Source organism: Balaenoptera musculus, chromosome 11, assembly GCF_009873245.2.
Source record: "Balaenoptera musculus isolate JJ_BM4_2016_0621 chromosome 11, mBalMus1.pri.v3, whole genome shotgun sequence".
NCBI lineage: Eukaryota > Metazoa > Chordata > Mammalia > Artiodactyla > Balaenopteridae > Balaenoptera > Balaenoptera musculus.
In genome coordinates this window covers 35,726,299-35,740,102 of record NC_045795.1, presented here as the reverse complement: position 1 = coordinate 35,740,102, position 13,804 = coordinate 35,726,299, and the positions used below count along the sequence as shown (strand labels likewise).

At 55.3% G+C, this 13,804-nt stretch overlaps 1 protein-coding gene across 1 annotated transcript in view; it reads left to right on the top strand.

The window, feature by feature from the left end:
• The first annotated feature begins 11,160 nt into the window (after window positions 1–11,160).
• The window catches only part of GLP1R (glucagon like peptide 1 receptor), a 33,209-nt gene continuing 30,565 nt past the window's right edge, over window positions 11,161–13,804 (top strand). The window contains exon 1 of the mRNA XM_036869396.1: window positions 11,161–11,250. Within this exon, the coding sequence (XP_036725291.1) occupies window positions 11,173–11,250 (78 nt within the window). The 5' untranslated portion in view covers window positions 11,161–11,172. The remainder of the gene's footprint in view (window positions 11,251–13,804) is intronic.

The window sequence follows — 13,804 nt, the reverse complement described above, 5'->3', positions numbered from 1 at the left end:
GCATGCCAACTCCACATCCCTGAAATGCAGGGAGCTTTCCGAGTGCCTGGAGTGGTGAGAAGGAGACCTGAGGGGGTGTGATTCCCGTCCCTTCTGAGTGGCTGGGGAAGAGGGGCATCCCTGCCTGAGGGAGCCCCAAGGGCTGAGTGGAGCCACGGGACAGATATTGAAAAACCCTCAAAACACAAAAAGCAACTGAAATCTGAAAGTATCAATTCTTCATGACTATTTTCTCACAGCCTTAAATTTCTAAGAATTTTTTTTTTTGGCTGCGTTGGGTCTTCGTTGTTGTGCGTGGGCTTTCTCTAGTTGCGGCGAGTGGGGGCTACTCTTCGTCGCAGTGCGCGGACTTCTCATTGCAGTGGCTTCTCTGGTTTCGGGGCATGGGCTCTAGGTGCCCAGGCTTCAGTAGTTGTGGCACGAACTTCTCATTGCAGTGGCTTCTCTTGTTTCGGGGCATGGGCTCTAGGTGCCCAGGCTTCAGTAGTTGTGGCACGAGGGCTCAGTAGTTGTGGCTCGCGGGCTCTAGAGCACAGGCTCAGTAGTTGTGGCACACGGGCTTAGTTGCTCCGTAGCATGTGGGATCTTCCTGGACCAGGGCTCGAACCCATGTCCCTTGCATTGGCAGGTGGATTCTTAACCACTGCGCCACCAGGGAAGTCCCTCTAAGAATTTTTGAAAGAGAGAACTGTATTCAGTCTTAGAAAAAAATGACTTTTGTACCTTAAGCGCATGGATAAAAGTCCACTCCATTGCTTCTATCTTCTGGCATCTGGCTTTGACTGCAAAAAGGAACTGTATTCTTTGAACGCTCAAGTCTTGGTTTACACACAATATTTTGAGATGAATATAAACACTTTGGAGCCATGCTCAAGAATGAAAATGTTTTTCGTCTACCCTGAATCAATACCAGTTCCTTAGAAGCTGTTGGTTTATAGCAGATTCTCCCAACCTGTTCCTTTTCCCCCCAAAGGAGCCAGGGAACAGTGGGACTTGTACTGCACCATCCCCTGGTGCTTGTATAACCACCCTTCCTGGGAGTGTGGGATGTGGCAGGCTGACAGGGTTACAGTTGTTTCTTTATAAACAGTTTTAATTGAACAGGTGTCCTCAGGGAGCAGGGAAATTCCTCTTCACTTCACACGTGTCGTGCCGGCAGCTCCCTGCCTTTCAAGACAGAAGCTGCCTCTCCTCTCACTTTCACTCAGGCTGGGGCTGATTAATTAAAGCACCTCCTCTCCATTTCCAGGCAAAATCCTCACTTGACCCAGTGCAGAATATTCAATGCTTAAGCCTCTAATTTCCTGGCACCTTCACAGCCTCTTCAAGATGGTGTTTATGAAAGGGGGGCTCTCTTCCTGTCTCCCAAATGACAGATTCACAGGTGTTTCTGTCACTGAGGCCCCAGCCCCCCACCCAGACATGTGATCAGGGACTTCAGCCCGGGTCTGAGGGGTCAGGATATCCGTCTGTCATTCGTGGTTTCCACATATTCCTTCCTGATTATGCAAATGCTCCCTCTCTCTATTGTTCCTCTCCTATTGTCCCCGCAAAGGACATCCAGTGTCCACCATGATGAGAACCTGAATGAGAGGCTGCCAGACAAATAGAAGATACTCCTAATAGTCCTCCTCTCCCTCCCTCTTTTTCCCTTTCTCTCTCTCCCGCTTTCTCTCCGGAGCTAAGAACCAACTGTTAGGCATTTAGCTAGACCACGTCAGAAGCTTTGCCTGTTATGTGTCACCCCCTCTCTTGGGGAAAGCAGTCACTTTTAGTTTTTTTCCATGTTTATGGAATTTTTTTAGAGGATAGACTTGCCCTTTCTGCCTAGTCTGCTTTCTCCAGAAGCCCAAGCCCGTCCTTGGCTGCCGGCAGTCAACTGGCACAACCAGTGGCATCCCCTGGCGGATTCCGGATCCGACAGCACCCCCAGGTCCCTGCCCTGCTCACGGAACCCTGTGGGACAGCTGGCCTGGGGGATGAGCAGATGCATTTCCTCATCTGGCCTTGTCCTTGCCTCTCACGTGCCTGCTCTGCCTTCCAGGCTCCTTGGTGGGCAGGGACTGACACCTTAGAAGGAAGGTGGTGCTCACACGGCTTTGCTCACATTACCTGCTCCGGGGGTCATGCCAGGGGAGGGCACCGCTCGCGGGTCTGTCTCTTCCTCTCACCCTGGAGGAGGGCATGGGCGGGAAGGAGCCAGAGTGCTGCCCAGCTCTTCTCCTGACATCTTCTAAGAGCCCCAGAAAGGCTCCGGAGCCAATGGCAAGGTGGCAGCAGCCTTCCATACCACGTGCCCCCGAAACAAATGTTGTGAGCGTTTCCCCTCTTCTGGGGAAAAGTCTGGGCTCTTTTAAAGTTGTCTTGATTAGAGCAGTCTTTTCCTCCAGCATCTTTTTGGGAAACTCCAACTTGACCGACACATGATGTGCAGATATCCGCTACGTCCAGCCATGTGGAGGTCCTGCAGGTCCTCACGCCATGCTTGTCCAAGGGAGTGAGAGTGTGTGTCTCTAGGTCAATTTATGTATTAATTTGTCACTTGGTGCATAATATTTAGCACTGCGATAAAAAAAACAAGTAAGCCAATCCTATGAGGAACTGATTTTCCCTTCCACATCTGTTCGCGGAGACATACATCTAAAGTTTTGCTATTTTAAAAGCCTTCCATGCAAACATAATCTAAAATTGCTAGGCTTTGAAGTTTTGGGCTTTTCTGTCAAAGGATGTTTATGGACCTGCTCCCTGGAGCCGGGCCACTCATCTTCTGCCTCCAGGCCCCAAAGACATTGATTACCTCTTGAGGTCCTTTTCAACTCATTGCAAATTAATATGATGATTTTGAGCACCTTTTGCGCATAAGCTCCATGCTGACCCTCAGCTAAGATGCAAGAGGGACCCTGTCCCCAGGCGTGTGCCTCAGCAGAGAACACAAACTCTGCACAGGAACAGTCACGATGCCAGCCAGAGAGTGATCATGGTTAAAGGTGGAGTGGGTGTGGGAGCGCAGAGGAGGGAGACTGGACTTTTCAAGTCAAGGATTGGGCAAGGCCCTTGGAGGAAGTAGAATTTAGGCTGAGCCATGAAGGATGGATGGGATTTGGCCAAAGGAAATAAAAGAGAAGAGCATTTTAGGGGAAGGGCACAGCAGGAGCAAAGGCCAGATGTGGATAAAGGCAGGCTGACAACGTGACAGCAGCCATGACAACAAATCCGGGTTGGCTGCAGCACAGGACACTTGAGGACAGCTGGGGGGACCAGGGAGGGTCAAGAACGTTGTGGGAATGACCGTGAATCTTCCTCATGTCTAGGCTTTGCAGTTTGCGACGCTCTTAACACACGTATCCTCTCATCTGATCTTCACAACAGTCCTGTAGGTGGGCAATGGCAGGGATGATTATACAGATGAGGAAACTGAGACGCAGAAAGTTGAGGCCATCTGCTTTAGGGCACAAAGGAAAATAGCAGAAGAACCAGGGTGAGAGCCCAGGACTTCCCACACCTGACCGGGGCTTTTCCCCTAAACCAGGCAGTAGTAGGGAGCCTGCAAGAGAACTTGCTCCTTAGTACCTGACGGTACTGTACGTTCGTGGAACTTTCGTTTGTTGGTTTGCTTTCAGGTTTAATTCACTGATTTTTCTTGTGTAAAAGCACCATGAGGTGGCCACCCCCGGATACTCTGGTGTGGGTAAGTGAGTTCCTGATTGGGAGACGTAGGGAACAGTCTCTTTCCAGAGGTCACAGCTATGGCTCTTGGATGTGATATTGAAGTGGCCTCGACAAAGCTGACAGAGCTGGCAAAGACCTGCCATCAAAAAGCAGCTTCCTGGACACAGGGGCCGAGACAATGCCCAGGGCAGGGCGGAGCAGGGCGGGCGGGGATGAGGCTCATTAGCACACAGCCACAGTGTCGTGGCACTGTGTGGGGCTTGCTGATCTCGTTCCCCCAGCAGTCCCACCGCACCAGGATTACGAAAACCGTGGTCAGAATGAAGGCCCTGTGGATGGCAGTGGGTACCTCTTGGGCCACTTGACATCCAGACTGACAGGACTGCTGTAGTCCCTGATGGTTACAATCACCTTGAACATGGTCTCCTGGCCAGCCTAGGTCTGCTTTTGAACAAGCATGATCTTTAGAACCTTGTTCTTGAGGGGCATCCCCAGAAAAGTGTCAAAGATCTCAAATTCCTCGAAGGACAGAGAGAAGAGACTTGATGTTCGTGTCCTGGACACAGGCTACCTGGCTTGATGATGCGGACACACTCCTTGCCCTCGATTTGCCTTCACAGGCTCAGGGGCCTTAACCCTGGTGCTGACCACACTGAGACCGCAGCCCAGCTGCTGCCAAAGCCCCCATAGCCTCCCGTTCCAGGACCCCTGAGCCCTCCAGCCCCTCCTGCAGCACCGGCATCAGCTTTTGTCTCGGAGAAGTGTTTGTGCCTTTTTATATGGCAAAACTGCCATGCTTGAAATTAATTCTGTGAGCCCATCTCCCCACCCCGAGGAGCTCCCCCTGAGAGCACCTGGGTGGTGGAGGATTGGACATCTGAGCCATTAGGTGCCAGATCGTCTCATCAGCTTTGTTTGCCATCCCGTTTAGCAAATGAGCCAGAAACCAGAGCGTGATTGAGTGCGTGGAGAGTGAGAGCTTTTGGAACAGGGAAGGAAGTGACTCTTGGCCTTGGGAGGGAAAAAATGAAATAGACTCGGTCCTCAGAAAATGTCACCTGCCGGGTCTAGAGATCAGGCCACAACAACAGAGGGAGACTGTGAGCTTCCTCCAACCATAGGCCAGTCTCGAATCCTGAAGTGTTATCGTGTCACTCGTCAGACAGAGCTAAGAGGAACGACCAGTAATGGGAGCAGAAATTTCTGGGCTATGATCCTGCGGAGGTGCAGGAGACATCGGCAGGGTCAGAGGTCCTACAGTCCTGCAGGCCTAGGTGGCTGCAGCCACTTCAAGCTGGATCCCAGGTGTGACCTGTGAGGTCCAAGGAGGCAGCAGAGGTGCTCACCAAGTCGGCACTCAGAGAGTCAAGGCGTGGTGGTGCGGGTTGCTGGGAGGAGCTGGCCCGGAGACTTTTGGGTTTTCCCTTTTGCATTTGTTTTCTATTATTCAGGAGAAGGGCGTGAGTGGGTACCACATTCCTATCATGCAAAACTGAGGGCGATGAGTGTGTCAGAGAGCGTGCCATCCAGAAGGCTCTGGGTAAGAGTCGGGCCATTGCCCATCCTTCCCTGCTTTGGGGGACTCTGCCAGGATTTACGGTGACCTTAACTCAGCCCTGGAGGTGATCCTGGCTCCTGAAAGCCAGTGGCAGCTTCCCCACCCCAGCTCGGAGCCATTCTTTTCAGAGAGAACTTCTGGGGCCTGCAGGTCCCTCCGTGAAGCATTTCCTGCCCCGGTCTTTGAGACCCGTGACTGGCTGGTTTGAAGGATGCTACGAGAGGGGACCAGCTGGGGAGAGTTTCTAAGAAAGAGGATGTTGCCCGTGGGCCAGGTAGCCTGTCAGCTGGGGACACCTCTTATTTTAGACCTGGGTTGACAGTTTCATTTCTCATTTTGGTCACAGTGGGTTTCTCCACCATGACGCCATGACGAGGCACTGAAAGGCTACGGTGAGAAGGCCTGTGTGATGCTTCCTTTTCACTTGATTTCCAAACGTGTGAAATTTGGCACGTTTCCTCTTTTCCTGCAGAGCTTTAATTCTGTGAAGGGGCAGTGTGGGCTCTGTCATAACCTACCTCCCCCCACCCCACCTTCTCTCAGGAGAAAAGGCAAACAGGTGGGAACAGCTGTGGGCGAAGGCTAGAGAGAGGAGCCAGATGGATAAGACAAATAGGAACCACGGCCACACCATACAGAATCCCCTTTGCGATGCTGCCGTCCACTGACGAAGGGGAGGAGGAGATGGGCCCAGAGTGAGGGGTCTCATTCACCTACTCACAGCCACAAAGAGGGGACCTCCACAAGGCCTCTGCCTGGACTAACCAGCCCTGCCCCCAGGGGCGCACGCCGGCTGTGTCTGTCGGGGTAGATTAACTGCGGTGACAGTCAGCTCCCCAATCTCAGTGGCTTAACACCATGCAATCCAGGGCAGGTCAGCAGGAAACTCTGCTCCATGCAGTCATCCAGGGACCCAGGCTCCTTCTGTCTTGTGGGCCTTGGAATTCTCCACTGGATCATCTGTGTCCAGCTGGTTGATGGGGGAGGAGAGGGTGTGGAGGACTGTGTGGGAGATTTTATGGGCCAAGCCTGGAGAGAACCTATACCACTTTCCTCCACAATCCCCTGGCCGCACTAAACACCAAGGGAGACTGGGAAATGTGGTCTCCGTGTGTTATAGTTTGAATTGTGTCCCCCTCGCAAAAGGTATCTCGAAGTCCTAATGCTCAGTACCTTAGAATGTGACCTTGTTTGGAAATAGGGTCTTTACAGAGGTAATCAAGTTAAAATGAGGTCATTAAGGTGGACCCTAATCCAACATGACCAGCATCCTTATACAAAAGGGACATTTGGACGCAGAGAGATGTACACAGAGGGAAGACAACGTGAAGACACGGGGAGAATGCCATCTACAAGCCAAGGATGCCTGAGGCTACCAGAAGCTGGGAGAGGGGCCTGGAGCAGATTCTCCCTCTGAACTCTCAGAAGGAACCAACCCCGACGACACCTTGATTTCAGACTTCCAGCCTCCAGAACTGTGAGACAATACATTTCTATTGTTTAAGCCACCTAGTTTGTGGTGCTTTGTTATAGCAGCTCCAGGAAACAAACACACACCAGATTTGGGGAGCGTCCAGCCAGCTCTGCTACGCAATCTTCTTGTTAAAAGGAAGGGGACAGATGGCTCCTAGGGCAACACCTGCCCCCTCACTGGTTCTACCACTCTCACTAAGCCCCTCTCCCCATGACCCTCTCCCTCCCCTGGGTTTTTTCTCACCTGCTCCCCACTGCTGACACTAATCCCTCCCAGGGGAGACAGAAGGAGCCCCAGTCATTTCTGGCCGGAGTCCCCAAGTGGAGAAGAGAGAGGAATTTTGCTGTTCTCACCTCAATTGCTTTCTCTTCCTTGCTCCACTAACCCTGCCCGCACCTTGCTAAGTGACCTCAAGCAAATCCCCTGACTCTTGTGGGACTCAGTTTCCCTCCCTGTAAAGTGGGAGCAATCACACTTTCTCCCTCAACAGAAGAGTCAGTTAGGAAACCGATGCTGTGATACTTTGTGCTGCATCCGCCCAAGAGAGCAATAATCACTGTAGCTCAAGAGGCTATAAATCCTCCCCAGCTGACTGCCCAGAGCTGAACAGGATCCAGCACCTGGGAGGCTCGGCTGGGCTGGAGGATGGGGGGCAGCGATAGAGGCACTGCACAGGGGGAAGGGCCTCTTGGGTCCAGCTAGCCTCCTCCCTCCCCCCAGACCTGGGGGACTGGGCTGTAGCCACCTGGACCGGGAAGGGATGGACTGAGCTGGAGCCCTGGGCATTAGCAGCCGTACCTGCTGCCTTGCTGAGACCTGGCTCAGCTGGTGCAGTGACAGCTCGGAAGATGGAGGGCCATGGGGAATAACAGTGGTGGCAGTGTTAACACTGCCATTTACTGAGGACTTAGGAGTGCCGGATTCTGGGCAAGTGCTGCTTCTGATGGTCCAACAATCCTGCGAGGTGTGACTGTGGTTGTGCAATCAGTGTGGGAGGTCTGGGTGGGTCGCATCCAGGCTTTCTCGGGCTATCTTGCGTTAGTTTCTCCACTGCTTTGCACTTTGGGGTCCTCTGTTGTAAAATGGGGACAAAAGTGATCCCACTTCACAACCCAGGGTTGCTCCGAGAAGCACCGGCTCAGGGAGCAGAGGACAGGGTTGCAAGAAGAGAAGCAGGAAGTGGAGGGGTGGAGCCCTTGCCTCGGGGCATCCCTTGGTGACATTCTTCTTCACTCTGGGAGCTGCCGACAGCCACGTTCCCCTGGCTCCTGGCAGAACAGATTCCTGGGCCTGCTCCTGTGGTCTCTGTCTCCTCCTAGCAAACCTTCAGACTCTCCAGGCAATGACTAGGTTGAGGGCGATGGTGAGCGTTAAATGGAATAACACTCACGAGGCTCCTGGAACACTGCCCGGCTCAAGGCAAGTACTCAGTTAACATTGGCCTTTATTATTATCCCCATTTTACAGACTGTGAAACCAAGGCTCAGAGATGTTCAGTGAGTGATTGAGCTGGATTTGAACCCAGGACTGACAGAGCCTAAGATCTGTGTGTAGGTGTGTGTGTGCGTGTGCGTGTGTGTGTGTGTGCGCGCATGTGTATTTATACTAGGCTAGAAGATTTTGGCTCTTTCCTCATCTGGTCCACCAGAATGGGGATATGGTCTTGAAGTTTGGAAAATAAACAAGCTTCTTAGGAACCTGGAGCTTGGAAAGGAACCTGAACTATATGGACAAGAGACACCTGTCCTTCTTAGCAGTTCTTTCTTTTCTCCCCACCCCCCCTCTTTTTTCCCTCTGCTTAGCCCCTCCCTCCCTCCTCACCTTCCCCCAAGTGAAAGACTCCTTTCTGCCCACTGGCCAGGTCTTCCCACTGAGGAGAGGGTCCCCTCATCCAGGAGCAAAGGAGGTGGGGGGCCTGCTCTGGGGTCTGTCTCCACAGGTCCAGGGCCTTACAGCATCTTTTCTTCAGGTGCACACATCAGTTGCTCCCATTCCCATTTCTGAAAATAATCTGAAAACCAAGTTCTCTTAGTGGAAGCTGAGGGTACCCCACTTTAGCGTCATGGGAGAAGCTTTGGGCGTAGGGGTTAGGAGCCAGACCCAGAGGTCTGGGCTGAGGAGGAAGGATCCACAGGGGAGGTGCTCCCAAGACGGGCTGGCAGAGCTGGACCCTGTGGCCTCTCCTGCACCAGCCTTGGGGGCAGGTGGACCTGGGGTGAACGCCAGCGTTGCTCTCTGGGAAGCTCATTTATTATCCCTGAGCCTCAGTCTCCTCATCCATAAAACAGGTATAATAGTACTTGGTCATCAGACTTGAGGAGATCAGGGCACACTAAGCATTCGGCAGCACTGGCCCAGAGAGGGAACTCAGTACGTGGTATTGATAGCTATTGTTTTTGTTCATGGTTAGTGTTAGTCTAGAGAGCGGTATTCCAGCCCTTCCATTCCTATCCCTCTGAGGATACAGACTGCGTCACCACTTTATTCCCAGGACCTAGTTCAGTGTGTGGCTCATGGCAGGTGTTCAACTGATATTTATTAAGTGTAATTTGGAGGTTGATAATTTCATGGTAAAGACTCAGTTCTAGCTCCTAATTTTCTTCTCTCCTCTCCTCTTCTCCCCAACCCCCAGCCCTCATATAGCAGAGCCTGCAAGTCGTTTGCCTATCTGTCTGTCTGTCTATCTATCTATCTATCTATCTATCTATCTATCTATCTATCTATCTATCTATCTATCTATCTATCTATCTATCTTGCCTTCTTCTAGAATAATAAAAGCCCTAATATTTAACCTTGCCAGTGACTGTTTGGAATTAAGGGTACTCTCCCAGCCTCCTTCAAAGCTAAGTGTGCCCATGTGTCTGAGTGGGGACCATGGGGTGTGGAGTTGATGGCGGCCTCTTTCAGGATGTGTCCTTACTGGTGGAGGTGCACCCATCTTCCCTTTACTCCTTCCTGCTGGCTGGAATTTGAATATCATGGCCAGAGTTGGAGCAGCCACCTTGGATCATTAGGTTGAAGCCCTGAACCATGAGAATGGTGGAAACTGAAAGAGCTGGAGACCCTAATGGTCAGGGAGCCTTTGCTCCAGCCCTGGGCTGAACCTCTGGCCTTGCTTTACATAACAGAGCCCTTGGTTATGCCACTGTTATTAGGGGTTTTCTGTCACTCGCAGCCTAAGTGGCACATAAGGTGACTGTTAGACTGACTTCTGGGTAGAGGAGGGAACGAATGACTCTCAGGTAGTGAGAGGGAGCTTGCAGGACAGGAAGACGTCTCTTGGCGAATGGGAGCCCCTGGTTCCTCCCACTGGAGGCCTCCTCCCCCTCCCCCCTCCCCCTCCCCTCCCCCTCCCCCCTCCCCCTCCCCCCCTCCCCCCTCCCCCTCCCCCTTCCCCCCCTCCCCTCCTCGTGCTCTGGGATTTGAGAAGTCCTGTTCTCTCCCTGAGGAGCAGCTACGCCAACAGCTGCTCCCTTTCCCTTTGGAATGGTCCAGACATGCCCCATGGTAGGTCAAAGCTGAGTGCTGCTGCCGCCCCCCTTCCTAATAGTGACATCAAAGTTCTTTTGGGGGAGGGGTGTAATTCCCTTTTCCCACTGGCACTCCACACTGGCTTTAGGGAACAGAAAGTCAGTGCCTTCTTAGCACTGTCTTCCACAGCCTGGGTGAGGGTGAACCTGTGTCCCACCCTACTCCCTGGCCTGCACTGCGCTGGGGGATGAGGGGGGTGTTACAAAGGCAGGTATAATACAGAGCCTCCACGAAGCAGGGACACAGAGACGCAGGAGGCACAGAGGACAGCCTTGGGCACACGTTATCCCAGGGATACAGGGGTTATAAGAGCCCAGTGATTCAGAGCAGGGGCCATGGGGGCTGCGGGAGTCGGGGGACCTTCTAGACCCTCCCCACCGGCAGGGTTCCATTGATCCATTTGTCATTGTCCCCCCAACCTTGATTGTCCCAGGGCTGCCTTCGGGACAGAACCCGGGAATGAGGAGAGGACTTGGGGACCGGGTAACCCCGCTGGGTGGATCTGTCTTACTAGCCACTCGCAGCTCTGGGGGTTACACTTTTCGGAAGGGGTTTGACTGGCGGTGTGACCTTGGCCAAGTCCCGTGCACTTCTCCGCCTCAGTTCCCTACGGGGTATCCTGGACAGCTGGGGGTGGTTTGGCTTTCTTTAGCGGGGGAATCCGGGAGGAAGGCCGGCTGTGGGGTGGGGGCGGCCCCGCTCCTGCACTGCCCGAACCCGAGCGGCGCCAGCCCGGAGCGCAGGGCCGGGGACCTCCGGTCCGGAGGTGGCCGGGCCCAGGGGCCTCCGCGGGCGGGGGCGGAAAGCCGGAACCCACCCGGCCCCTCCTGCGGGCGGGGCGGCCCCGCGCCGGCTCCTCCCCCGCGCCCGCGCCGCCCGGGCTCAGTGGCGCGCGCGGTGCCGCAGGTGGCAGCGATGGCCCAGTCCTGAGAGCCCCGCCATGGCCGGCGCCCCTGGGCCGCTCCGCCTGGCGCTGCTGCTGCTCGGGGCGGTGGGCAGGGCCGGCCCCCGCCCCCAGGTGAGACCCGCGGGTCCCGGGGCGGGGGAGGCGGCGGCGTGGGCTGCTGCGGGCGCGGCGTCCGGGCAGCGGCGGCCGCGACTTGAGCGAAACTCCGCGACCGCGGGCGGCGGGAACCCAAGCCTCGGGGAGTGGGACCTGGAGAGTTGGGTGGCGGAGGTGGGGGCTCGGACGGCGGACGCCTCCCTCAGCCCCGGCCAGGCGCCCCCTTCCTGGCCGCCCGGGCCCCTCTGCCGGGCCACCGGCTGTCCCGCGGCCGCCCTGCGCCGACTTCTGTGCCGCATTTCCCCCCGACCACTTTCCCAACTCCGTCTCCCGCAAACCCGTGCCAGCGGCCCGGCCACAGCCCGAGCTCCCCGACCTCCCCTTTTCCACTGTGCCCCAGACCCCTCCCCGCCGTGCCCGCGCCCTCACCCGTCCCCCGCTCACTATCAAAGACCCCCTGGGAAGGCGGAGAGGCCTGGGTGTGGACCCCCAGCTCTATCCGCCCCCCGACCAGCCCCCCAGCACAGCCTTTGACTCATAGCCCCAGGGACCCTGCGGTGGCAGCTTTCTGTCCTTCCCCCTGACCTCCCAGCTGGAACTCGAGAGCCACCCCCGTCCCCAGCCCCGCGCCAAGGCAAACACTAGAAGACTCCCTACTCCTCTAGAAGCAGGCAGGCCTCCCCTCATACACTCGTCTTGACACACCCCCATTTTGATCCCCTTGGTGGTCAACATGCACCAGAGCTCATACTGGGACACGTGGAGACACCTTGGCCTCCTGGATGCCCATGGAGGGCTGACCACAGGTGGACCCCTGCAGCCCCTCTCTGCCTTTCCTGCCTCCAGGCTCCTAGGCTGGGGGCTGTGGTGCGCCTGCTTTAGGAGAGAGGAGTTGTCCAGAGATGCTGTGAGATGCTTGAGCAGAGAGGAGGTGCAGGCTTTCCTGTGCCAGAGAGCCGTGTCTTCCCGTGACCTCCCACTCTTACCCCCAGACCTGAAGAGCTTTGGGGAGGGGGCTTTCACAGGCCTTGAAATTTGTCCCAGCGCAGGTGGGAGGCGGGAGGAGGGGTCTTTGATGAGGGCCGACTCCACCCCTGGCTGAGAATCCAGATGTGGATAGATGTGCCTCCCAGCTAAGGTGCCAGCCCTTCTTCAGCCCCCACGTTTTTTTCCAGACTCATTCCCCCCCTCTCCGTGTCCCCAGCCCAACTACTGCCCCTAGCTGCAGGAGACATCTCCTTCCACAGCAGTGTCGCCCCGACGCTCAACCAGACTTTGGCTTCCCTGGTGTGCGTGGGATCTTTTGGGAGCCAGAACTGCAGACCCACTACCTGCTTCTCGCTCACTTTTACCTCCTCCTCTGGCTGGGACAGGGTTGGGGTGGAAGGCTCTGCTGCCTGGTCCCATCCTGCTCCAGGCCATTTGCAGACCGGCTTTGGATTAAGGGAAGAGGAGAGGTTCTGGATTCTGCCTGTCTTCTCCCCAGAGTTCCTTTGCCCAGAGGAGTCAGGCTCCTTGAACCTGCCCTTTCTTCCCACCCCTCATTCCTCAGCCCTGGGCCAAAAGCCCAATATCCTGGGGCCATAACAGTCCTGGGGTGACAGAGGAGGGCAGGATGAGCCAGGCTCTGAGCAGAGAAGGGGAGCTTCGGGGGGTGAGCACCCCTGACCCGTGGAGATCTGAGTGACAGGCTTTGAGGTCAGACTGCAGTAATTGCGACACAACCTCATGCCCGCGTGTGACTCTCAACAATGGTGAATTCTGTTTTCTATTTTCTGTTCATGAGATCAGCAAGACTAGGTTGCTCCCTTCCTGTCACTGCCGGGGGGGGGGACAAATCTCAGAAAAGGAGGGTTCCCTGTGTAAGGTGAACCCAGCAGTCCAGGAACAGAGAGGACAAAGGGGTGCGGGGCTGGGCTGGTGCCTAATACCTGCTCACCCAGGTGGGACTGAAGGGAAAATGGAGTGAGCTGCCCACAGTCAGGCTGGCCAGGCTGGAAGGGGGTGCAGGCAGGAGGGTGGCAGAACTGACCTCTGAAGAAGGGGACCTAGGCTACTCCTTCATTGCTGCCGGGAAGGACCACCCCCTCGCCTATAATTTTCCTCCGCAAGACCCCTGTGAGGGAGCTGGTCTACTGAGGAGACGGGCAAGACTTTGACACTCCAAATTAGAACCAGACAAAACCAGGTTCAAATATCAGGTCTGCCGTTAGCTGGTGATCTTGGGCAGGACATCTGACCATCCGGAACCTCTGTTTCCTCATCTGTAAATAGGGATCACAAGCCCTGCCCCATGGGGTAACAGAGAGGATTGGGACGCTGGCGTCCTGAAATGGCAGCTTTAGTCGCTTGGGGGATCTGACCCACTTGTCCTCGGGAATCTGAAAGCCTTCTCCAGGGCAGTGGAAGAGGGCTGGGAGGGGGGCTGTCGGAGGCCCCGTGCCTCTGCACTCTAGTGAAGGGTGGATGGAGTCCAGGGTGCGCGGCGGTCACCGTGGACTTTGTCCTGAGCTGGGCTCCCTCACAGATACGGAGTCTGGTGGGTGCCAGGGCAGGAGCAACCAAGAAA